The following is a 27444-nucleotide window of genomic DNA, read 5'->3' as shown; positions in this document are numbered from 1 at the left end:
GTGAACTGCCTGGTGTCGTTTGCCCCATTGTTCTAATATTAAATGATAAACTTGGTTAATGGAGATTGAAACTGGCTCAGTGATAACATGTGTCCTTCTGGAATGTTGAGTTCAGCAAAACTCAAACTTCTGAAAATTAGAGAAGTTAAGATAAACACCCATCCAGCCTTAACTTTGGCTCCCATCCCAACTCTAGAGCTGGTAGTAACCACTGGGATTTATCTGCATTCACTCCAGCTGCATTCAGCATGTTAGGTGTAACTGACTTAAATGGTGGAAGAATAAGGTGGAACTGGTTTGAAGAGTTGTGACTGTGATATGAGATGATCTGGGTCTGAATTTTCCCATGTGTGCTATCAAAGGAAAGAAATGCACACTGGAATGTCAAGATGCAATGTGTATCATCTCAGTACAGAATTGTATAGGTTCTGTCAGTAGCAGTAGCAGGGCACTGGGGTTGTCTTGCAATGGGTATTGTCAGCAGTGAGGTAGGATATGAGAGCAGTATGTGGATTTAATGATGGGTAAGTGGAAGTGCAGGTGTAGATGGTATTCTCTAAGTTTGAAGGGGTTGTAAAAGGGAATGAAGTGGTGGTTAAATTTTACAAGGTGTTCTGTCAGGGGAGTAGGCTCAGTGTTTAAGGGTAGGCCAAGTGCAGGTTTCACCTGTCCATTACAGTGAAAATGCAGAGTGGGATTGTGTGTTATGGGCATATTGGGGGCATTGCTCAAAGAGGGCAGAATTAAGGTTTCGTAAGAACGGCCATACAAAGTCAGACCAATGGTCCCATCAAGCACAGTATCCTATCTTCCGACAGTGGCCAATGCCAGGTGCTTCAGAGGAAATGAACAGAACAAGTCATCCATCCGTCAGCCATTCCCAGTCTCTGGCAAACAGCAATCCCTTGCCTATCCAGACTAATAGCCAGTAATGGATGGAGCCTTGTTCCCTGAGGACTGAACAGGGGTTATTACAGGTCAATTAGACGCACCTGAGGGCAATTAAGGCCCAGCCATAGAACTGATGATAACCCCTACTCCAGCCAGACAGGGAAGAGAGAGGAAGGAGAGCTGGTGGGAGTGTTGGAGGAGTGAGATGAGTGATGGAAAGACCAAAGAACCAAGTGAAGGGGAATGTTGGGAGGGAGGCTTCTCTGTGAAACCCCTGCCTTAAAGGTACAGAGGCCTGATGAAAAAGGACCCTGCTAAAAGAGGGGAAACTGGACTGAGAGACTCTCCCAGGCAGAAGGATTGGAAGAGACCCTGCCCAAGAAGAGGAGGTGGGGAACCCCAGAAGCTGAAAAGACAGAAGGAGAAAGTAGCCCAGGGGAAAATTGCAGCCGGAAGCATTGTAAGCAGCTCATAGCTGCTATTGTTAGGGCCTCTGGGCTGGGACTCGGCATAGAGGGCAGGCCTCAGTCCCTTCCTCCTTCTCCACTTTGCCCCACTGGGCACTATTGGGGTGGCCAACGCCCAGAAACGGGCAACAGGCAGTGCTCTGATCCTTCACAAGACGAAAAAGTTCGGGACCCACAGTAGCAGAGCCGGCAATTTGCCACACTAAGTAGTTCCTGTGTTTTCAGAGGTTTAGTTTTGCTGTACTCAACATTCTAGAAGGGCACGTGCTATCAGTGAGCAGCCTTAACTCTGCATTAATGAAGTTTTTTTCCATTTAATTTCCTAGATTTTTAAACAGAACGATATGTTTGCTGGTAGGAGCTCATGATCATTTAGACAGCTGTTGACCTCACCTTAGAATGCAGTTGATATGTTGCCATGGATAGGTAATAATCAAAAGACCTAGCTTTTCATCAGTAGATCTCAAATAACTCTGCTTCATTATCTTCATTTTACAGATGGAGAAACAGGCAGAGAGAGGTAGTATGGCTTGTCCAAGGTCACCCACCAGGCCAGTGGCAGAGCTATGAATATTTCTGGTACAGTGGTTTTTCCACTTGTCCACACAATTGCTATGCCAGGTCTCAATGCTTCTCCCCCCTCCAGTACATTTTATTATAGTAGAATAGGGATAATGGTCATGCTTTGAAATGTTTGCAATGTGTAGTTGCTAACAGGGCTAGTGAGAAATCTCATCCGAGATCTGTCCCAAAAACTTGACAGTTTTATAAGTTTTACAGTAACTTTGTATGTGAGAGAATATTGTTGTGCGCTTCTTTTCTTCTCCATACTCTCTGCCACGGTTCCTTGCACTATGTAGCATGTGCCCCCACTCCCAGCTCCCCCATCCCATCCCGTTAAGTCATTAATTGGCACTATAGAAGCCATTCATATTTAAGAAGTTGTTTCTTTCTGTCTGCAGCCCTATGTTGCTCCTTACACCTATCACAGGCAGTAGCTTACTGGAAGGCCATGTGCCATCTTGGTTATGCAGCTGGAGGTGCATGGAGCTGGACTTTCACCACCTACTGCCCATCTTGAGCTAGGATTTCTATCTTTCACACTTCCCCAGCCATGTTCCAGGTCCACCCAGTCTGCCCCTCCTCCAAACATCGTCCTCCAACTTCAGAGTAATGTGTATCTTAACAATTCATTTTCTGTGTTTCAGGTGTTTAAACATGTGTTGCCTTGATTCCTCCAGCTAATATGGAGGGTCAGGGAGATTATTTTAAACAGCCCAAGAGGAGCAGAGTCCTCCAGGTCCCAGAACACAGTAAGCAGGGAGGGAGGCTTAGATCAGTGCTGAGGGGTAGGATTTTCTGAGATCCCAACACACACAGTGAAGGGGAAAATTCAGGGTTAATATCGGGGTGGGGGCAACATCCTCTGCTGCCCCTCACATTCTCCAACCTCTTTCTTCTTCTCCACTCCTACTCTCCCAATCCCTTTTTCATCCCTTACCTCCTATTCCTATTCACCTCCCTCCCCATAACATCTCCATGCCTAGCTACACACCCCAAATCCTCTCTCCTGATCCTACCTACTCTTGCACCACAATCACCTCTCCCAGTTAGCATTCACATTTGTGATTTCTTTCACAAATAGTTTCAGTTCTTTGTGAATATTCTGCTATTCTCAAATTACCTTTCTGCAGAGTAAATAAATAAAACCAGCACCTTGACAGAAACAAGATTTTTTTCAAATGTTGATAGTTCATTCTCAGATATCTGCTCAGACTGGGTTTCAAAGTTGCAGGCTCAGGGAGGTGTTAAGTAGCCCATTCATTTTGTAGGAACATATAAATGACCATACAGGGTCAGACCAGTGGTCCATCTAGTTCAGTATCCTGTCTTTTGACAGCATCCAATGCCAGCTGCTTCATAGAGAATAAATATTGAATGATTCATTCTGTCCTAGCATTTGACAGTCAGAGGCTGAGGGACACCCAGAGCATGGGGTTGTGTTCCTGATCATCTTGGCTAATAGTCATTGATGGACCTATCCTCCATGAACTTACCTTATTCTTTTTTTGAACCCAGATATACTTTTGGCCTTCATAACATCCCCAGCAACAAGTTCCACAGGTTGACTGTGCATTGTGTGAAGAAGTACATCCTTTTATTTGTTTTAAACCTGCTGCCTATTCATTTGATTGGGTGATTCCTGGCTCTTCTATTTTGTGAAGGGATAAATAACATTTCTGTATTCACTTTCTCCACATCATTCATGATTTTATAGATCTCTATCATATGCACTCCATCGTCTTTCTTCCAAATAGTCTCAATCTTTTTAATCTGTCCTCATATGGAAGCTTTCTCCATACCCCTAATCATTTTTGTTGCCCTTCTTCTGTACCTTTTCCAATTCTAACTTTTTTTTTTTTTTTGAGATGGGTGTCCAGAACTGCCCACAGTAATCAAGATATGGATGTACTATGGATTTATATAGAATATGTTAGAATGTCACTATCTTTTTATCTATCCCTTTCCTAATGGTTCCTAATATTGTTAGCTTTTTTGACTGCTGTTGCACATTGAGCGGATGTTTTCGGAGAATTATCCATTAGGACCCCAGGATCCCTTTCTTGAATGGTAATAGCTAATTTAGAGCCCGTTGTTTTGTATATATAGTGAGATTATGTTTTCCAATATGCAATACTATTTATTCATAGCTTGATCTTTCAACGAGATTACCTGATGAGGTAAATGTAGCCTGAAACAATAGTGCTGAGATGGTGAACTGCTCCCTACATGTCAGTTGCTGTTTCCTTCCCCCCCATTTCTCATTCCATCCCCCAAATTCTGGAGTGTTTGAGGCTATGGGTTGGTATGCACAAGAAAATTGGATCAGCCCAAAAAGTTCAACACCTGAATATTTTGCAGTACTATGATTACATTTGCCTCAAATAAAAATACACTTAGATATGAAACAGAATACCTACTTTTTATACTTCAGATTTTTGCCCTGGGTTAGATTTGTATTCACAATGCTTGGATTCAGTGACTCTGATATTTCATCAGAGCTGCCCATATACAGTGTAATTGTTTTTAGCTCATCCCTTAGAGTGAGAGGCTTCTGACTCTGTAAACTGAAGAAAATATTTGCTTCTCTAATGAATGCATTAATTTGATTTTCACCCAGGAACTGGTGGGTGCCATGCACTCTGTTGGGATAACTGTCAAATGTTGGACACCCTAGTGGAATGATCTGAGCCCTAGTTTGATCTCTGTGAACAAAAAAAAACCTTCAAGAAAAAACGTTGTCGTTTAGAAACCCCTTGGTCAAATGCCCCCAAATTGGCTCAGTAACTGATCTCTGCGCCCCATGAGGCACACCAAATTTCAGAGCAATCCAAGTAATTGTAGGTTTTACAGCATTCAGAAGAGTTGATCTTGAAACAGAAAGCTGGTCTTAATCTTAACTATAGCAGGTCAGATAAAGCTCTTACAATCCATTCATAGTTTGTCAACAGGCCTTCTGGAAAATTTTATTCCATTCCAGTGTAATTCACATACAATCATAATTTTTCAAACCTGTTTAAACAGTAGGAATAAAAATAAAATGTGTGTGTTGCATAAAATTTATCCTTTTCCTTGAATGAACATTTGTACCTGTTTCAATCATGGACTGGATTGTCAGCTAGTTGAAAAATAGCCAAGGTCATATATGGCTATTGCCCCACTTCTGCTTGCCTTCCTTTCCCCCCACCCTTCCTTCCCTAAGTATTTATAGCAATAGTAGTTATAGCAATCTTTCTGAGACAGTTACAAGTCTGACTTACTCTGTGCCTGGCTGCCTGACTCAAGGCAAGGCCCATTTATGCTACAGTTATGTGTCTGCAGACTAAACCTCAGAATAGTGCTCCAATTTAAATATTAAGATTGTATTAGAAAAAAGTTCTAGTTGTTATGGTTGTGAAGATTATACATTGATGCAATTATTTCTGCCTTAGTCTGCGAACAGCTTGAAAATTACACATAAAGCTACCAAGAGATTAAGGTGATAAAACGTAGTCTGATGTCCTTTCATCAAGTAGTATTAGGCCATCCAGTTTTGATCCAGGTGGACAGAAAGCCACATTTGATGTGATTGCAGAATTTGTTACTTTCCAGATGATGAGTGGGTCCAATATGAAAGTTCCTATTTGATGTTTTAGAATATGTCTTAAATGTCGGTTGTTTAGGTTATAGTTGGGTGCTTCTCATCCAGTTTGGCTGAATGTTGAGAGCACTTGGCATGTAGATTGCTGCCATGGCAAAGATGGGTTTCTACACAACAAAGATTTTTTTTTTTCCTTTGGTCCTATAGTCAAATGGTGCTTGATATCTGTGCAAATCTGCAACCTCACATTCTTTACCTAATTTAACAAGATATCACAAAACTGATGTCTCTGCTTCTGCAGATGAGTATGGCCTTTGCTAATTTTGACGGCCTGACCTCTGTTTTATGGGAGGAAACAAAGGGCCAAATGAAAGCCCATTGGTCTCTGTTGTTGAAATATTGTCCCTTGCTGTATATTAATTAATTGCTATTACCATGATAGCTGAAATTGTTGACTGTCTTTTTATCTTTCCTTGGTATTTCAATGTGCCCTGTATATATTGCATCTGAAGACATTCTGCTAGCAGTTTTTTATTTCACTAGTTTAGCTGGCATACCTGTGTTAACACTTCCAACATATTTCACCTCCTACAAATGGGCATCCTTAATATAGTGATTATTGTACCACAAAATTCAGGACTTCAAGCATTTCCATTAGAGCGGTGGTTTCCAAACTGCGGTACGTGTACCACTAGAGGTATGCAAGCTCTCATCAGGGAATATGCAAGAAAAATCCTGTAATGGTGAACAACACATTTTATTTAGTAAAACTTGGCGATCTAATCAACATTTAATCTCTTTTAAATTAAAACTGCAGCCGCATTGATGTATATTTCCTTTCTGCTGTGCGACTCAGAATCAGAGATTTTCAAACTCTGGGGTGTGTTCCCCTTGTGGTGTGTGTAGGAGCATTCAGTAGCTTGGGCTGGCAATGCCAGGCGGGGCTCAGGCCAGCAACGCCACCTCCATCCCCGACTTACCTCAGCAGGCCACCCAGCCTGTCTAGGTTGAGGGAGTGCAACCAAAATTGTAACTCAAAGGGGGAGAGGGGACAGCTCAAAAAGTTCTGAATGTTCGTCTGCGCAAGGCTGGCCTGAACATTCCTCTGTACCCCATATGGGGGTACACCCCATAGTTTGAAAACCTCTAGAAGCTGTTACTAAATGGAAGGCAGAAATTGGGGAGGGGGGTTTATGTGACCCCATTATCCCCCCCCCCCGCCCCCCATGCGTCGCTTCTGCCTATTGTGAAATGAGGGGATGTTCTAGACTACATTATTTGGAAAATGGTACACAGCCTAAAAAGTTTGAAAACCACTGCATTAGAGTGGCAAGGTGGGTCAAAAACTTCTCTCACCAAGAGAAGTTAGTTGAATAAAAGATACTTCACCCACCTTGTCTGTCTAATGTCCTGGGACCCCGACACAGCTATAAGTACACTGCATACACATTACCATAAATGTTTAACATCTTCTGGAAATTACACCATAAACTGGCAGCAAATCTATTAATTTCCCTTGTGCTCTGATTAGAAAACAAATCTAAATTGCCTCAAGTGCTCAATCTCAATACAACGGCTATTTTTTCTGAGCTCAGTTTGAAAAAGTTAACGTCACACTATTTGAAATGATGCAATATATACTAAAAATTAAAAACCAGATTCATGGCAGAAGTGTCAGTTTCTTTAAAAAAAATTGTCCTTAGTTGTTACACAATCTAAAGTTTATTCACTATCAACTAACTGTTCTGATGAAAGTAGAATAGAATTTAGGATTATAATTGGAGAGTTGCCATTTTAAGATCAAATTTGTCTTTATAGAACTAAATTTCAGTTCAGGGGCCTACACAGCCTTGCTCTGTTTATAGCCATCCCCTGCTTAATTGTGATAGTTGATAGCACAATACACATCGTTCTCCTGCTTGTTCTTTCTGTAAAACCTTACTCTCATTGGACCACTCTGGTCTTATGTTCATTCAGCACTTCCTCTGTGCGCCCGATAGTCTGCCTTGAGAAATCATCATCTTTGCGTTGTCATTCTCTTTGCCCAAGAGAAAAAACACAAACACATTTCAAATACTTGGTATTCTTCCCAGGGAAAAAAAAATTAAGCTGCTGATGTGGAAAGCAGAAATTTCTCCTGGGCAAGAATATAATCAACCAGCCTCAAAGGTAATGTACATTTTAGAAACATCTGTAGAAAGTAGTGTCAGTAGTCTATGTACATGAATTGTTAATGGTGGCGTATATCTAGCCAACTCAGGAGGGATCTGAATTTATAGGCATATTGAGATCAGTTAGGCTTGGTCAATTCAGAGTACCAAATGTCTAGAGAAATTGGGTTATTGATTGATTCTTTGAATTGTTGAGCTTATCAGAGCTCTCAGTTTAAATAATAGAACTGAATTAAGAACACTGCTTCATTATGTACAATATACAATTCAGAAGTTGTCATTTTATGGAATACAGTATACAGCACGTACAGTCAGATTGGAGGCTGACTTTAAATAATTGGCTTCCAGTGTTTGTTTAAATTAAGGTTTGTTTCATTCGTAGGAACAGAGCACAAGAGTACAAGTGAAGAGACTTGTTTCATTTTAGGGGGCAACAGTACCAATAACCTTACCTCTAGTCTGTTTTATTATAACTTTTAGAAACTTCTTTCTTGCTTAAATGTGCTGTAGTTTTGGTTACATTCTGAGGAATCTATTTGAAGTCATGAGGTCATGTAATCATCTCAGCCAATGGCTAGTCATGCAAAAATTTGATTCTCTACATTTTATTATTTTTAAAAAAGCCAGTAGTACAGAACTCTCTTGGATTTACATGATCATGCTAAACAAATTGCCTGTTTTCAGAGGTTGTATGTCTAATGCCTGTAGTAGATAACTCAAGTAATCACACTTTTTAAACATTGTTTTGTATCTCATTTTAAAATTAGATCTTTTGCTTTAAATGTTAAACACAAAGTAAATTTTACTAAATTTGAGTTATAGAAGTAATCCTACAGTATATGGTAATTCTGATTTACCATGCATGCAAGAAAAAGGCACTTTTGGCCACCCAACAATTCAGTTCTTTTTTGTAAGATAAGGTTGATAAGATTCCAAGTATCTAAAGTGATTAATTTACAGAATAGCTAGCATACCATCTTTTGTCTTTAATATTCAGTGCTATTTCCTTTTCTTATGTACACACATTACATTTTTGTCTAAGAATTAGGGCTGTCAAATGATTAAAAAACATTTATTGCGATTAATTGAGATTAAAAATATTTATTGCATTGTTAATAGAATATCACTGGTTTAAATATTTGTTGATGTTTTCTACATTTTCAAATATATTTCAGTTACAACCTAGAATACAAAGTGTACAGTGCTCACTTTATATTATTTTGATAAACAAAAGAAATAGTACTTTTCAATTCACCTCATATAAGTACTGCAGTGCAATCTCTTTATCATGAAAGTGAGACTTAAAAATGTAGATTGTTTTTTTGGTTACATAACTGCGCTCAAAACAAAGCAGTGTAAAAATTTAGAGCCTACAAGTCCATTCAGTCTTATTTCTTGTTCAGCCAATCGCTAAGACAAACAAGCTTGTTTACATTTACAGGAGATAATACTGCCCACTTGTTATTTACAATTCCACTAAAAGTGAGAATAGTCGTTTTCATGGCACTTTTGTAGCTGGCGTTGCCAGGTATTTAAGTGCCAGATATGCTAAACATTCGAATGCCCCTTCATGCTTTGGTCACCATTCCAGAGGTCATGCTTCCATGCTGATGAGGCTCGTTAAAAAAAATTAATGCATTTAATTCAATTTGTGACCGAACTCCTTGGAGGAGAATTGTATGTCTCCTGCTCTGTGGTTTTATCTGCATTCTGCCATACATTTCATGTTATGGCAAACTTAGATGACAACCCAGCATATGTTGTTTGATTTAAGAACACATTCACTGCAGATTTGACAAAATGCAAAAAAGGTACCAATGTGAGATTTCTAAAGATAGCTACAGCACTTGACCCAAGGTTTAAGAATCTGAAGTGCCTTCCAAAATCCGAGAGGTCCAAAGTGTGGAACATGTTGTCAGAAGTCTTAAAAAGAGCAACTCTCCAATGCACTACAGAACCCAAACCACCAAAAAAGAATATCAACCTTCTCTTGGTGGCATCTGAGTCAGATGATGAAAATGAACATTCGTCAGTTTGCATGGCTTAGATCATTATCAAGCAGAACCAGTCGTCATCATGGGAGCATGTCCTCTGGAATGTTGGTCAAAGCATCAAGGGGCATACAAATGTCATATCTGGCATGTAAATACCTTGCAATGCCAGCTACAAAAGTTCCATGTGAATGCCTGTTCTCACTTTCAAGTGACGTTGTAAATAAAAAGGGGGGGAGCATTATTTCCCATAAATGTAAACAAACTTGTTTGTCTGAGCGATTGGCTGAACAAAAAGTAGGACTGAGTGTACTGGTAGCCTCTAAAGTTTTACATTGTTTTGTTTTTGAGTGCAGTTATGTAACAAAAAAAATCTACATTTGTAAGTTGCATTTTCATGATAGAGATTGCACTGCAGTACTTGTATGAAGTGAATTGGAAAATACTATTTCTTTTATTTTTTTACAGTGCAAATATTTGTAATAAATATGAAGTGAGCACTGTAGTTTGTATTCTGTGTTGTAATAGAAATCAATATATTTTAAACTGTAGAAAAACATCCAAAATATTTATAATTTTAAATTGGTAATCTAAAACTGTTTAACAGTGCAATTAAAACTGATCAATCATGATTAATGTTTTTGTCAAGTTAATTTGTATTTAGTTAATCACTTGAGTTAACTCTGATTAATTGACAGCCATACTAATAATTAATAAGTTTGGCCACAAAAGTAAAATGTTGACAGTTTTCTAATATTCTAATAACACTTTGAAGTGCGAGTCTTAGATTCTGGTCTTTCTTCTGCCTTGAAGACAATTGTGCTGCAGCTTTCTTCATGCAAATGCAAAAGGCAGCTCAGACTTGCCAATGAGACTTTTTGCCCATAAGGGCCCTACATGGGGGAGGGGAAACAGAAGGACCAGCTTTTCCGAGGCTGGAGATTGCTAGTCACTTGAAATATATTTGGAGTACTCTCTGAACCAAGTTTCGCTCTCCTCTCTGAAGTAGGAACATAGGGACAAGCTCCCAAAAAAGAAAGAAATAAATGTGTACAGGTTCCCTGTTCCACAGTGCAGCATGGTATATCAATGCAAATAAATAAATAACAAGACCAGGCCATAAATGCTGATTCTTGAATGTGAAACACATGTGTGCGTGCGCACAAGGAATTCTTTCTTCTTCAGGGGAGAAGGGCCAGCTGTCAAAGTCAGAATTAGGGGATCAAAATAATAAAAATATAATATATATAATACACTAAACATAAAACCAATCCTATTCTATAGTGAATAGGCTTTCAGGAAGAGTACTGAGTACTGTAAAACTATGCTTAGGAGGTCTGTAGCTGCCCTAGATGAGTTATAGCTGCATATCCGTATTCATGCTCCCAGGGAAGATGTAATAGAGGGATGGGCATTTCCTGTTTCACCTAAAAATATTGGGCTGTTATCAACAGCTGCCACTGTGGGTCGTCATACCATAAGTATTGCACTGTCATTCCCAAGTGCTGCTGTGGGTCACTGTGCCCTATTCAGATTATTCTTCTTTTGAGTGCTTGTTCATATCCATTCCATTCTAGATGTGTGTGCGCCACATGCACAGTTGCCGGAGATATTTTCCTCAGTGGTATATGTTGGCCTGACTCTTGTGCCCTCTGGAGTCGCGCACATATGCACCGGTATAAGGGGCACCGACGGATCCGTGCCCTTTCAGTTCCTTCTTACAGCCCGTGATGGTTGCTGGAATGACCCTTCTTCCTGTGCCAAGGCTTCTTTCCCAGTAGTTTGGACTCTTTAGTCATATTTTGTGTAGTTGGCAAAGTTAGTGTATATAGTTCTTAATGTATACAGTAGTGGGAATAGTTGTCGTCATCATTGAGGGACTATTCGCTGAAGGGGCTGAGCATGCCCCCGTTCCCAGGCTTCAAGCCAGGTGCCTCTTGAAGCACACCAATGCCAGTGAGTGACCTGCACTCTAGCTGTTTAAAAGTGTCTGGGAGAAACTCCCGTTAAAGATAAGTGCCAGATAAGTTGCAGGGACTTCAGACCTCTCACTAAGGAGGACAGAGATATTTGGCTGAAGGCCATTCTCATGGAGGCAGCTCTCAGACCAGTCTCAGAGCCAAGCTGCTTCAAATTGGCGCCAAGCACTTTGACATCTGTGCGGAGTGCTCCTCTGGCACTGGACTCTTGTCAGCCCCGTTCACTGTCTCCAGTGCTGAGGAGGAAGCCCAAAAAGTAGCATGCTGAGAGAGGGCACTTGTTGTAGAAGAGGGACAAGCGGAAAGAGGCCAGTACATTGAGGTCAATGCCAGGCCACTCTTCCTCCCCCAAGCCAGCAGTGACATCGTAGACTCCACTAGGGCATTGAGTCCAATGCAGGACCTGCTGCCAACTCCTAGAAGCAGCTGCACTACCAGTGACCTGACAGTTCCCTCGACCCTGGAGGCCTTCCAAGTGGCAAAAGACCTCTTCTCTCTCCCACCAATATTGAGGGGGCAGCCACCAGCCCAGAGAACAGGGAGCATCAGGCCCCTTCCCAGCACTGGCACCCACAGCTCTTCTAGGGACTAACCAGCCATGGTCCCGGCGCAGCAGTCACTGACTCATTGCTGGCCCCCAGAACTCTGGCACTGAGTGGGAGGTGGAAATCAGGACAGCTCCATCATAGTCCCTGGGGGCTAACTCCTCTTTGGAATCCTAGGGAGAAATTGTTGCTCTGCCCAGGGCATACCACCACTTACCCAGCCTACATGCCACCAGTCTTCAGCACGGGCCCCCTCAATGGGCACCTGGCCAGCAGGCCACTGGCCAGTACAGTGGCCATACTGGAACCCATGGAGGCTTCCCCTGGTACTGGGCACTCCTCCCACTGCTCCTTCTTGGAGGCTTTGGGGAGACAGACTACTGCCCTTTCCTTCTTGGCACTGGATTCCACTCCGGTACCGGTCCTGGTACCGACACCCAGGAGATGGAGTTGGCAGAAGCAAAGGAAGAGGAAGGAATTCCTCCTCCAGCACCAGCTTCCTCCTCCTCATCCCCAGATGAGGCCATCGTGGTCCCAGTAATGTGCTCCTGCAGGATGATTTCAGGGCCCATCTGGACCTTCTGAAGCAGGTTGCAGCGAACCTGGGACTAGAAATGGAGGAGCTTAAGGAGTCAGCACACAGCCTAATTGACATCCTGGCTGCAGCAGCTCCCTTGAAGGTGACCTTGCCCATCAATGAGATGATGGGACCAGTCAAGGCCCTATGACAAATGGCTTCTCTGCACACCTTTTATATTGAAAGAACTAAGCTCTTCCGTAAGTCCACGCAACTCTTTGTAGCAGTAGCAGAAAGAATGAGAGGGCTGCCTGTGTCATCCCAAAGAATCTTGTCCTGGATAACTGTCTGTATCTGGGCTTGCTGCAAACGGGTAAAGGTTCCACCTCCTGCAATCGTGACCATTTATTCCACAAGAGCCCAGGCTTCGTAATCAGCCTTTCTTGCGTAGATACCAGTCCGGGACATCTGCAGGGCTGGAACCTGGTCATTGGTGCATACCATCATGTCCCACTACACCATCACCCAACAGGCCCAAGACAGTGCTAGTTTCGGGAGAGCAATATTACAGTCAACACGTCCATGAACTCCACACCCACCTACAAGGGCACTTTTTATCAGTCGCCTAGCATGAGAACAGACTTGAGCAAGTCCTTGAAGAAGAAAAAATGGTTACTAACCTTCGGTAACTCTTGTTTTTCAAGATGTGTTGCTCATGTTCATTCCATGACCTGTCGTTCTACCCCCGTTGGAGTTATCGGCAAAAGGGAACTGGAGAGGGCAAGGGGCTAGAGTGCACCTTATGCCAGTGCATATGCGCACAACTCTAGAGAGCGCCAGAGCCGGCCGAATGGATACCACTGAGGGAAAAATCTCTGGCAACTGTGCACGTGGCGCACACACACCTAGTATGGAATGGACATGAGGAACCCATCTCGAAGATCAATAGTTACGAAAGACACAGTAACCATTTTTTCCAAGTTTTTGCTGCAGGTTGCCATGCTTTACCACCATATCTATCTCCTTCAATACTAGAAAAGTGATTCAGAAGGACAGAGTGAGTGGGGAGGAGTGTTCTCTGCAGGTTGGTCAAGAATGACATGAGCTATTCCAGAAGTCTGTTGTCTTTATGGCCTTCACTCAGGATCTCCTGTTATAGGGCCTGCTCTTACATCTCAAACCATGTTGAATTGGACAACAAGGGATATTTCACCAAAAGAGTAGTCTTTCCTAGTGTCCTGTAGGCCTTCTACCTTCTTAGTCTATGTATGAGTTTGGACATAAGTCTTCTCATGTCATGTTTGGCTTCTTAATGAGAACCTGGGATTTCTTATAGGATGATCTAGACCGTGTTCTAGGCTTGATCTATACTCTCAAAAGTTAGATTGACATAGCTTACATTGGTTAGGAGTGTGAGAAATCCATGCTTCGGACCGGCATAACTATGTCAACCTAAGCACCAGTGTAGGCACAGCTGTCTTGGCAGTTAGCATTTTCCACCTTCTTCTTCAAGTAGTGTCCCTATGGGAGCTCTGCTGTAGGTATGTCTGCACCTCCGCGCTGCTGATCAGAGATTTTTGGTAGCAGTCTGTACCACCTCTGCATGCGCTGTTCCCCACGAGGCCGCAAGACTAGCTAGTGCATGCATGGGCATTCCCTGCTCAGTTCCTTCTCAACAGCTCCAGGCTGGAGATGGAGTTAATAGCTGTCTGTTCTTAATTCTCTTAGATTTGCTAATTTTAGCTGTTTTTGAAGCTCCCTTTTCTTTCTTACTCATTTATATTTGTTTTGGCCTTGCCTAAATATGTACATATAAAAAAGAATAAACAAAAGGACAGAAAAGAACTGTGTCTTCCACAACCCCTGTGTGTGGGTAGGGGACCCTCCAGGACAAAGGTATGCCCAGTTTTCCTAGCTTCAAGGTATGCCCAGTTTTCCTAGCTTCAAGGTATGCCCAGTTTTCCTAGCTTCAAAAAGTGCCTCAGTTGCAAGGGATTGATCCCAGTGAATGATGGATGCTCATAGTGCATCAATTATCTGGGAGAATAACACCTTCCACAGAAGTGTGGATTGTATAAGCAATTGAAGCCCTCGTTGAGGAAAAATAGAAAACTGAGGCTCAAACTCCAGTTCATGGAGTGAGCCCTTCAGCCGCCAAAGCCCTTGCAAGAACCCTCTCCACTTCAAGGGGAGATGAGGTCAGTCATGCCTGAGAGTCACTCACAAAGGGCCTTTAAGGAGGTCAGTGAGTCTCCAGCATGTGCTCTGATCGAGCCAAAAACAATCCCCAGTTCAGTTAGTAACATAGTTACTGACGTATCTAAGCCGTCTAAATCGTGTACCCAGGGCATGCGCAGTACCGACAGAACAAGTCAGATAACCTAAAGACCCAATGGGTGCAGGCAAAGAAGTATTGGAACCATGGGAGTGTGAGAAGCATAGACGCTGCACCCCAGGGAAGGCTCTTTCAGTATGGTCATCAACAACGGAGCTGCTGATGACACACCAGGCACTGACAGACCCTACCACCATGTCCGCATTTCTGACTATGTCGGTACAAGCCTCTCAGTAACGATGACCTTCGCTGGTGTACCATCACCTTCCGAACCACCAGATTTCCATCTCTGGGGATGACTTTAAGCTTTTTCAGGGCTTGGTACAGAGGGTGGCAGAGGTGCTTCAAATACCTCTCCAAGAAGTGGCCAAGTTGCATCATAAGTTGGTGGACATTTTATACTTCTCCACAGCTTCCAAAGTTGCCCTCCCAATTAATGAAGCCTTATTGGACCCTGCCATAGCAATATGGCAGACTCCCCCATCCACCCCTCCAAGTTGCAAGAGGGCAGACAAGAAATACTATGTTCCAGCAAATGGCACGGAGTTCCTATTTTCACATCCATCCCCCAATTCAATCGTGAATGCAGAGAATTCCAAAGGATGCCAGCGCCACTTTAAGTCCACCCCTTTTGATCGGGACTGCAAGCACTTGGATCTGTTTGGCAGGAAAGCTTTATTCCTTGGCCACCCTCCAGTTTAGAGTGGCAAACTACCAAGCCCTATGGACAAAATATGACTATCAAAACTATGTAAAGTTAAGATCCTTTATTGAACAGCTCCCAGACTTCCACAAGGAGCAATTTAAGGCCTTAGTTATTGAAGGCCAGCTGGTGGCAAAGATGTCCGTCCAATCTGCACTTGATGCAGCCAATACAGCTGCTTGTTCCATATCAACTGCAGTTGTGATGACACTGGCCTCATGGCTTCACCTCTCCGGTTTCCCCAAGGAAGTACAAGCAACAGTGGAGGACCTCCTGTTTGAGGAAGCAACACTGCTCACTGGAAAGACTGATGCCTGCTTCCACACATTTAAAGATCCAAGGGCCACTCTTGGGTCCCTCGGTGTATATACACATCTGGATATAAAAGACAATACAACCCCCAGCCACCATTTAAGCCTTGTTTGCAATACTCATCTTCCTACACATCTTGGAAGCCATCTCAATACATGCAGAGGTCATATGAGCCTCAGAAGACCAGGTTCCCCAGATAAAAGGCTTAAGGATCTCAATCAGTCTCTTCCCAAGCCTCCACCTTGAAGAGACCATTTTGATGGTTTGGTCGAGGTACCTGTAGAACACTCTCCTCACTGCTATTTGGATAACCTCTGATAAGTAGGTGCTAGAGATCATCCACACTGGATATTCCCTCCATTTCTCCCCTCTCTCACTTTCCAAACACTTTTTCCCTGTCTCTCTTCAGGGACCTTTCTCACGAGACCTTACTACATCAAGAGAGAGACCATCTTCTCAGCATAGGAGCAGTAGAGCCAGTGCCCGTGTATCTAAGGGGCAGAGGCTTCTATTCTCGTTACTTCCTTATACTGACGAGACAAGGGGGTTGGAGACCTATACTGGATTTCAGAGTGCTCAACAAATTTGTGAAAGCTCAGAAGTTCAAGATGGCCATATTATCTGTGATCATTCCAGCATTAGAGTGGTTAGGTTCTCAGTCCTTGACCTCCAAGACACACATTTCTACATCTCAATCATACCGAAACACAGGCATTACTTCAGATTTATGCTAGGCCAGGACCACTCCCAATACAGAGTACTTCCAGAGTATTCTCCAAGGTCCTATCGGTGGTGTGCAGCCCACCTACTCTCTAAAAGCCCCATGATTTACCCTTACCTGGATGATTGCCTTGTCAGGGCTCAGCCCAGCAAGTCACTCAAACCACTTCAGATCTGTTTCAAAGTCTGGGCCTACACACCAATGAACAAACATTGACATTGACACTGGTACAGAGGCTAGAATTTATAGGAGCCCCACCAGTTGGGCGAGAGCTCTCCTCCGGTATCAGATTTCTCAGTGTCTCCTCATTGATGGAGACAGTACAATCCAGCCCCCAAACTTCATTCAGACTCTGCTTTCAGCTCCTGGGACACATGGCTCCAGGGACATTGGTGATAGCTCAGGCCAGACTACGCATGAGATGCTTCCAAGCTTGGTTCAGTTCTGTTTACAGACTGAACAGAGACATCATAAACAGATTATTGTCGATACCCACCAGGTTCAAACAATCCCTGGATTGGTGGAAAGATCCAGTAAACATCTTTGCGGGAATCTGGTTCACTCAGCTTCCCCCATCATTACTCCTGACTACCGATGCATCCCCCATAGGATAGGGTGTATATCTCATTGGCAGCACGACAGAGGGCAAATGGTCCTGAAGCGAGGCATTCTTCCACATCAACCTGCTTGAACTCAAAGCGGTAGGCTTACTTGCTACTGCTGATGAAAGGTGCAAGCACATAAAGGTCATGATGGACAAACATGGTTTGCATGTATTACATAAATCAGCAAGGAGGTCCCAGGTCACACTGCCTGTACACGGAAGCACTAAAACTATGGAATTGGTGCATTACTCACAATATATTAATATCGGCAGCCTACCTACTTGGGGATACATAGCACATATATAGCAGACAGTAAGAGCCGCAAGTTCACTCACGACCACAAATGGGAGTTAGACTGGATAATACACAACATATTTTGGCTATGGGGGACCCCAATGATAGACCTGTTCGCCACTTACCAGAATAGAAAATGCCCACTGTATTGTTCCAGGGCGGGAATCAGATGTCACTCCATGGGGGATGCTCTCTTCCTCCTGTAGGATGAGGACCTCCTATATGCTTTTCCCCCATTTCCTCTTACTGAAAGTCCTGCTAATAATAAAACGGGAGGAAGCAAACATCATACTGATTGCCCCCACGTGGTTCAGACAGATGTAGTATTCTTACCTGTCACAGCTGGCACTATGCCCGCCGATGACTCTCCCAGCCACTCCAGGCCTTCTGTTGCAGAATGGGAGATGTACTCCTCTGTCCAAATCTTCTGGTCATATGACTCAAAGCATGGCATCTTTATGGTTCCAGCATATGGAGACCTCTTGCTCTGAGGAGGTACAGGAATTGTTGCTACGCAGTAGAAAGGGAAGTACTCATTTTATTCACCTGCCTAAATGGAAGAGATTCCAATTATGGTGCCAGTCCACGAGCGTCATATCAAATGCAGCTGCACTACTGATAGTAGTGGACTATCTGTTGGCTCTCAAGAAATCAGGACTCTGTTAGCTCACTAAAGATTCACCTAGTAGCAATCTCAACCTTCCACCAGTAGGTGGAAGGATACTCCATCTTCTCCCATCCAAGAGGTTTCTCAAAGGCATAGCGAACCTCTTCCCAGAGCCCAGACTTTCCACTCCTCAATGGGACCTCACCCTGGTGCTAAAAGGATTTACTAGACCACCATTTGAACCCATGGCCACATGTCCTTTAACTTACCTGTCCATGAAAATGGTGTTCCTCATTGCCATAACTTCATTGAGCAGATTAGGGGAAATAGCGGCTCTGATGGCGCAGGCCTGCCACCCCCCATGGTGTTCTTCCCTAATAAGGTCATGCTTAAACCACATCTGAAGTTCATTCCAAAGGTGACTTCTGCATTCCACATAAATCAGTTTTTTCAACTTCCAGCCTTTTATCCCAAGCCTCATCAGGATAACATAGAAGCCATCTTTCATACACTCAGTGTAAGGAGAGCTTTAGCATTCTACTTGGACAGGACAAAAACATTTGGAAAATCCCTGAGACTTTTCCTGACCATTGCGGATAGATCAAAAGGAACAGTGATCTCAGCTCACAGCATAAGTAGGTCTCTGGCTGTATTAATCTCTTACCAACTGTGTAATGCAGCATCCCTATCTTCAATATGAACGCACTCTACGAGGCTAATCTTCTCGTCATTCGCCTTTTCCAAGGGTATCCCTATATCAGAAATCTGCAGAGCAGCTATCTGGACTTCTGCACACACCTTTGCTGAACACTGTGCCATCCTGTGAGATTCAGTTGCAGATGTCAAATTCGGCATTACAGTAGTATCATCCACATAACACTTGGCTCAAAGTCCCAGCCTCCAGTGGTGGGCACTGCTTGAGAGTCACCTACAGTGGAGCACCCACAGGGACACTACTCGAAGAAGTTACTCACTTTGTGCAATAAAGATGGTTCTTCAAGATGTTTGTTCCTATGAGTGCTCCATGATCCACCCTCCTCCCCTCTATTTCAGAGCTCATTTAGTTGGCTCTGCAGTAGAAAAGGAACTGAGAAGGGAATGCCCATGCACACTAGCTAGCCTCGTGGCTGGTGGGGAATAGTGCATGCGCAGGTGGTACAGATTGCTACCAAAAATCTGTCATCAACAGCGTGGAGATGCAGGCACATCTACAGTAGAGCACTCATAGGGACACATCTTGAAGAACCATCGTTACCGCACAAGCTGAGTAACTTCTTTGTTTGTGGTGGTGATGTTCGTGCACTGACGGAAAATCCTTTCTGCTGGTACAGGCTGCATCTATGCTATGGGGTTATGCCGACATTAGTGATGTAGCTATGCTGAGGTAGTCTCCATAGTGCAGACATACCCTAAGACCATTGTACTGAATCTCAACAGTAGAGGCATAAATGTATTCTTTATGCAAGACTCTGGTAGATTACTCAGTAAAAATCTATCAAAACCAACAGTTAAGCCTATTTTCCCAACCTGGGGTGTTCCCCGCATTACTATAGGCTCTTGTGACCAGTCAACTCAAACCAGCATCATCTAATTATCTGATTATCTGTTTTCTTTCCACAAAGACATGCTGCAGTCACACTAACATGTCTTCAGAATCTTTGCTTTTAGAAGATTTGAACCTTCACTATATCTTCCACCAGGAAAAGGTGCTCTCTTCATGCTGTAGAATCATTTATAGCCAATGCTAACTCTCCCGCCATCTCACAAGAAATCATTCTTCCTTTATTTTGCTCTAAACATAAGCACCCAAAACAAAGTGTGGCACAGTCTAGATTTGAGAACATGGGAAAATATACCTTAATAGAACCGATCAATTCAATTTTTAATTTCCATCTCAAAGGCCTGTGCCTGAAAGTATTCAGATTCTCCATATTTAGTGCATTGAGTGCTGTACACTGAAGAATGTTCAGCTGCAGATAAACTGCTTCCAAAGGCCTATTCAGTGTGTTCTGCAGTGGCCTCCTCTACAGAGAGGCCATTGGCTGCCACAGAGAGAGTCTGCAAAGCTATCCCCTGTCATCCATCAACATGTGGTTGAAAGTTTCTCTGAAACTTTTTGTAAGGAAGTGCTGTTATGTGGTGGTACCAAAATAGATTAATATTTCTAAATTTAGCAATGGTGCAACTTGTACCTCCTTTATTTTGGCTCTCCCTACTGAGTTCACCTTATTCGTCTCTACATCTAATTTGTCAAACTGGGGAGAGGTCTGCTTCATTTGAGAAGTTCTTCAGGCTGACTATGATGTCCTCTTCAGAGAGTTAATATAATTCAATAAACTATTAAATTCTGCTTAATTGATTAAAAAGTTTAGTCTAGGTACAGCTGTAGAAATACTCAACTGTTGTGAGAGCATGGAGAGTATCTGTGTGGCCAAGTGTGAACTGCCTCCAGTATCTTCAGTGAGAGAGAGAGAGGGAGAACTCAACTATCTTGAACTGGAGTGGAAGCCTGCATCAGAAGGGGAATAACCATATAACAGATTTTTTTTCCAAGTTACATAAGTACAAATACATTGTATTGTAGGAAGAATTGAGCCAAGGTTTCAATCAGCCGAAGAAGCATGGTTTATTTGAGCATGTTAATGTGGATGGAGTAGAGAGATAACTGAACCATAGTTCATTCAGGTCTTTGAAGATGGCTAGAACCTTGAAATTAAACCAGAATTCTATGGGTAGCCAATGCAGTATTCAGTGATCTGTCATAGTGCTGATGGTTTTCTCTTTCAGATGCTTGGCTGGCTGTGTTTTGCTCATGTGCTGAGGGCCATATGTGAGGTCAGAAAAGTATTCTCCTAGGCCAGTTTGGCTGTGACCTTGGGGCTTTTTAACCTCCTTCTGCAGTGCCGGGGTGGATTGATTGCCAAGATAATCTGAGTATTATATCTCATTGAAGGAACTCAGGCATTGGTCCATCTGGGTCCATCCTATTATTTGCCTGTGGAACATAAGTTTAGCCTTCTAAAGGCTATAATACCTTTGTCTAATTTTGTTCATTGGGGTTAGTGTGTGGATGCCTGGAGGTGTTGGTGGCCCATGATACACAGGAGATGAGACTAGAAGATCTGGTGGTCCCTATTGGCCTTAAATTCTAAGATTCTATGAAAATGTTTTGCTCTTCTTACCAGAATCACATCAGTCTTGTATGGAGCAAGCTATAGCTAGCTGCTCTTTGTTTAGATCTATAATTCCTCTCGGAACATAGTGCTTGTGTGAATTGGTATATTTAGCTGAAAGGATGATCTAGCTTATCTTCTTTCCAAATACTAATGGCATCTGAGCCTGTGGCATCTTGTGCTCTCCCTACTTTATTCTTATCATTGAATTAGATGTGATATGATGAATCCCTTCAGGGTTCTGCCAGTCAGGGCCTTGGAAGTTAAAGGTACTCATTTGCTAATCTCTGGGATTTCTTTTAATGGAATGTTAATTTAAAGTAATTCCTTCTGATTCCTTCCTTCCTTTAGATCCCAAAGGCAGGATGTGAGTGGCACCTTGTGATCCACTATATCAAAGCAGAGCTACTGCAGATATTTGACTTCTTTCCACTGATGTGAGATCACCTGTACCTTGTGGAACTGTGGTCAGACAGGGCATTATCTGACATCTACTTAGAAGGATCTATAATTTTGGAGGTGTCAGTGTTGCTGAAGTTGTCCTCAAGTCAGAACTTTATTGGTGACCTTTTTGGTTTTTTTAAAAAAATGTACTGCTCTGATTTTAGAGAGGATTAGTCACACCTTGCTTTCCCCAAGAGACCTGGAGAAAGAGCATTATGCCAGGAAAGGGTGAATGGTGCCACAGAAGAATATCAGTAACAATAATCTCAAGACACCCCAAGTAGTGGAAGGCTGAAAATGGTGAAAGTTCTGCAGTGAGCAGTAGAGTAGACCTGTAACAAAAATGAAAGAAATGGGAAAAAAGTTAATTACTTAAACTGAGTGACCATCATTTTTAATGTTTATAAAGAAAAGTTTATATTTTGTATATTACTCACTGAAGGTTTCCTTAAGATTCTAGGACAGGGTAAAGAACTCTTGTGTGCCTATGGTGCAAGAAAATGTCTGAGTACTAGGGGATGGTGGAGAGAATTCCTTGGTATTTTTCCTAAAATTTCTTCTTAGTTAGTGTTTGACAGGCTGTTTTACTATATAGTAATCTTTTAAAGATTGGCTACAAAAATATGAATCTGACAGCTTTAAACACAGTCTAAATTAGTTCCATTAGCTGTAGGGAGGGAACAATGTGAGTTATGAACGTTAGGACTGCCACTGTTCTACCCTTTGGAGTAGAGTGGAAGAGAGAGCATTATTTTCTCCTGTGAATGAGTCACATTTCACTTATTTGTCTTTTTGGCTTGTGGCTTCTTGTTTTTTCACTAGGGCTTTACATATATAAGTCTGCAGAAGGAAATTGACTTTGCATGTTTCCAGTCTCTGCATTTGCAAGCTGACACCTTTGCATAAAATGATTTTGTGGCAGATCAATTTGACTGTCTGGTCTGACATGTAAAAATTAAATTCTTTTCAGATTATAAAAATTTAAACATGTTGGACAATGGCTATGTGTAAACAAATTATTTTACAAATCATTGCTAGAATATTGTATTTCTAGCGCAAGTCTAGTTTTAAAAAAAAAAATTCTTCAAAGCACCTTAGCTGACTAGTACAACATCGTAATTTGATTAGATTTAGAAGACTAATATAACATCATAATTTGACTTATGATTGGAAGATACTTCTAAAATCTTTTTTTTTTTTTTTTTTCCCCAAGCGCTTAACTTTTAAAGTAATTCCTTTTGCACTGGAGTCTTGTATTGTTCTCAGACCAAAAATAAACTTTTTTTGGGTAAAATTCCTTGGCTATATTTTGCTTTTGCAAATAAATCTTTCACTAGTTAAAAATTTCACATTATTCAAAAAGTTTATTTTTAGAAATGCAACCTTCACATAGAATTTGCTCTTTATAATGAGAAATGAGAAATTTGGTTTGTAAATTGCCAAGATCTAAGAATTGCATTGCACAGGAGCTACATGCCACACTAATATATTTTCATAGTGTGGCATGTGGTTAGAGTACTTCATACTAAAATGAATTGCATTTATAAGTATTTCAGTGACTGTGCTCAGGAAAATACCTGTTTTATTTGAATGATCCATAAACCTGCGAATATTAAAATAAGCACACCATATTAATGCAGGCTTAAGTTCAAACCGTATGCATGATGGTGTACTAGACACTGCCTTCAGAGGCTCTGCCTTAGCATTCTTTCAGTTTAGAAGATACAAAGACAAATGTCATGGGGGAGAGAAGTTAAGTTCAACAGTTTTTTGCTTTGGCCTCACAGAAGTAATCTTGAGCAGAAATTTGAACAATTAGTAAGGGGTCTGGTGCCTAGGAGAGATTTTGTGTATGAGAGGCTGCATGAAAGCGGTGAAGTTTTTGAGGTTAGCATCACTTGCAGAGTTAGAGGTGAGAGAGAGCATTATAGATAATTGTATCTGAGATGTAGGCTGAGGCTGAGCTGTGTAGGGCTTGAAATTGAGTACATGAAGTTGAAACTTGATATGAAGAATAAGGGAAGTCAATAAAGTTAGGCAAATAGGTTGTGACAAATGTTTTTGCTGTGGGAGAAGAAGAGTCTGAATCCCTTCCCGAAATACGGAGAAATAAGGAACGATGCTTAGTGACATCCTGGATGTTGGTGAGGGATTGGGAGGAGACTAATTGAATATTGGAGGTTGTTATCTGAAAACAGAGATTGGTGATGGTATAAACACTGGGGGAGACTGTAGGAGATAAAACCAGGAACAGTATTTTGGCTGTGTTGATCTTGAGCTGGCATCAGGGCATCCAAGATCATATGTCAGAGAGTTGGATATAAAGGATGAAATAAAGATAGTACAAGCATACATTAAAGCATTTTTGGAGCATGTAGATGAAACTTGAAATTGTACAAAGGCCAGAAAACTCTGTTGTCGGTTTTGTGGGAACTACAACTTTGTCATAACTTGTCTGCCTTTTTATGCATAAAATAACATGTGGTAATACAAAATACTGCAGATTATATGGGAAGTATCCTTTGGCTTTCCAAAATCTGCATTTAAATTTTGTTAATATAGTTGTCATGAATTGAGTGAGATTCCTATGTCCTTTTGGATTCAGGGCAATTCAACACTGCAGCTGATTGTAACTGGCATGCCTTTATTATTTTATTGTGTCTCTTCTTGACCCACTTCAGAAGAAGATTAATTTAAACAGGGATGTGGTTTTGATTAGAGGGCATTCTTCAATTTAAACAAAAACTCTCTTTCCTACACACTTTTTTCCCATGTTGAATGTTGAGGCTAAACTACTTTAAATTGTATCTTTTTGAGATGGTATGTCCTACTGTTTTATATCAAATCTTGAATAACCTTTTTGTTTTTTGCAGTGGACAGGCCAAAATCCCAGCAAGTTAGAACCTCTGCTACCATAAGACGAACCTCTTCTTTGGACACAATAACAGGACCTTACCTCACAGGACAGTGGCCTCGTGATCCCCATGTACACTACCCTTCATGCATGAAAGATAAAGCTACTCAGGTAAAATCTGTAAAATCACAGGACAGAAATTGCCTGATAAATTGCTCTCTCACTGTTTGCATTTTATTTTGTCCAAAATATTAATTAAACTCTCTGCAGTACAACAGCAGCTTTTCTTTCAAAATCGCAGCACAAATGTATAATTCTGACAAAAAATTAGGGCGTGTTAACATTTTTGTAATTTGATGGTTTGATCTTACTAATATTTTGCATAATTCAGAATGTTTCTGTGCTTTTAGAAAGTAAGTTTTCAATAATTCTGCATCATTTTAATTAATGAGTAAGTATATACATTTAAAAATATAATTGAGGTGAATTTCTTCCAGTGGTGGCAAACTAATAAATTAGGAATAGGTGCTTTTCTACAACCTTAATAAATCAGTCCTCTTGCTGCTCTAATTTTTGGTACTCCTCCTGAAAACAGTGATTGAAAGGTGAACTACTATATCTATTAGTTACAGTATTAGTGGTAAAATGATCTGAGAAAAGACAATGTGAAGACTGACCATTTCAGTGATGAATGTCAAAGCTGCTAATTTTAATTTTGGAAAACAACAGAACTCTTTTCAACATGTTTCAAGACTGGTAAGTATTATAAATTGTTAAATTCTAGCAGAAACTTAGTTTTTTTCTTCAATCTCTATTCCAAATTAACCAGTCACTTCCTTTTTTGTTTTGTTTTGTTTTTGTTAAAATGGACAAGAAAAGTTGGACACTGTCAGGTGCTGGGCCATGTGACTTTTCTTATATTTTTAGAAATGAAACACACATTTCATTCCATTATATAGTGAGGGAAGAGAAAGGTAACTGAGGAGTAGAAGTTTATCTTTAAACTTGTGGAATTGCACAGGATTTTAATCAAGGAATTTCCGTTAATAGCAATGGAAATGGCATTGCTTAAGCCCAGTGTAGGAAACAGTGTTTTAGTGGTGTGTGTGTATAATGAACATTTCAAAGCAAGCCATACCTTTTGATTTCTAGTTCAACTTAATCAGGCATTTTGGACCAAGAGGATTAGTGAACACTATTGGTGCAAGATGTATTTCTAGTATTCAGAGGTGCACTGGCATAATAGATTATACAGTCTGTCGTCTTCTGTCCTCCACCTGGAAATATCCTTGACTATTCAGACTAGCAAGTGGCAAATTGTGTTCAACATAGCTAAATTTAGACTTGGATTAAAGAGCCTAAAGTAAGAACATCTGTTAAATATGTATATGTTACAATATATTGACTGCGAACCTGAGTAAATTCTGATTAACTCAACTTCTAAATGCAAACCTTCAAAGTAACATTTTGTAGGCCTCCAAGATTTTACCTTTAAGAGATAAGCCTCTTTCAGCATCTGTAGATGATGTTTAGTGTTAAATAGCTTGTACTGTGCTTGTGCTTCAAAGGACTCAGCGTACATGAGTGCTAGCCTGACTTTACTCTTTATGTACCAGCCTACTAGGCCACTAGCTGCATGTCTGAAATCCCAGCACAGAATCAAGTGGGGTTTAAGCGGCTGATCCTTTCTTTTTGTATGAGAAGGACTGCCATTACTGATGTCATTGATGAATTGGCAGTTTAAAACATAATCTTGATATTTGATTGAATTTGAAGTTGCCCTGTATATTATGTAGTACATTGTATGTTGGATGTTATAAAAGATAACATTAATAAGCCATCATTTTATGGGAATAGAAGCAAGAGTTAAACAAGCCTTACAACCTGTTATGAATTCACCAGACTGAACAAAATCTACTCACCCACACTCACTGTTAGGGCTTAAAAAAATTACATGACCTCTAATTGCCAAAGGAGTAAGCCCACTACACAAGTCTGGGTGAAAGATATGTACTATGTCAGCCTTTGTAATTTAATTAAACAGTTGTGTACTGTATTGAATTGTAGTAGCATCAGTTTTTAAATTTAATTACTGTATCTTATAACTTTGAGTGCTTTTCCCTATGTGTTGTGCACTTCAGGTTGCTCACGTGCCAAAGACCAGAGAATTTTTCCCTTGGAGTGTGTGTCTGGTCCAACATGCCCCTTCACTCTCTTTGTGCACCATACTGAGGACATGAATGGGGTTGCCAGACCACCACCGTTTTAGTTTCTTCTTACTGTTCGTGGTCTAGGATGGAATTTCAGTGCTCTACTCTGACTTCCTCAGCTTTTCTTTATATATAGTTCAAAAAGTTACTCAGATGGTTTAGTCTAATTAGTGAGCTAAATTGTTAGGTTTGGTTTCATAACTTTCGGATTCGTCCTACTCCCTCTCCCCCCAGGGTGGGGATTGATTCCTGTACAGGTACATACATACAGTTCTTGTAATGGTGGCATAGAGAACATGCCAAGGCTCTGTGGCTTCAGGAACTGCGCTGACTGCCAGAAGCCCTTCCCAGAAACAGACAATCACGATGCCCGTTTGTACTGGCTGGGGGAAATCCATATACCTTCCAAGTGTGGTATCTGCAGGTTGTTTCCAAGGAAGACAAAGCAGATGAGAGATTTCAGATTCTGAAAATTTCTCTTAGA

At 41.5% G+C, this 27444-nt stretch overlaps 1 protein-coding gene across 3 annotated transcripts in view; it reads left to right on the top strand.

Annotated features, from left to right (window-relative positions):
- GLCCI1 (glucocorticoid induced 1) overlaps positions 1-27444 on the top strand; it is a 129623-nt gene that overhangs the window by 9655 nt on the left and 92524 nt on the right. For all 3 annotated transcript variants that reach the window (XM_067562137.1, XM_067562135.1, XM_067562136.1), the window contains exon 2: positions 24770-24921. In XM_067562137.1, the coding sequence (XP_067418238.1) occupies positions 24770-24921 (152 nt within the window). The remainder of the gene's footprint in view (positions 1-24769; positions 24922-27444) is intronic.

This window comes from Emydura macquarii, unplaced genomic scaffold (genome assembly GCF_026122565.2).
Source record: "Emydura macquarii macquarii isolate MOO-44397 ecotype Brisbane River unplaced genomic scaffold, CSIRO-AGI_Emac_v2 contig_2422, whole genome shotgun sequence".
Lineage (NCBI taxonomy): Eukaryota > Metazoa > Chordata > Testudines > Chelidae > Emydura > Emydura macquarii.
The sequence above is the reverse complement of the archived record's forward strand: the minus strand, read 5'-3'. Positions and strand labels throughout refer to the sequence as shown.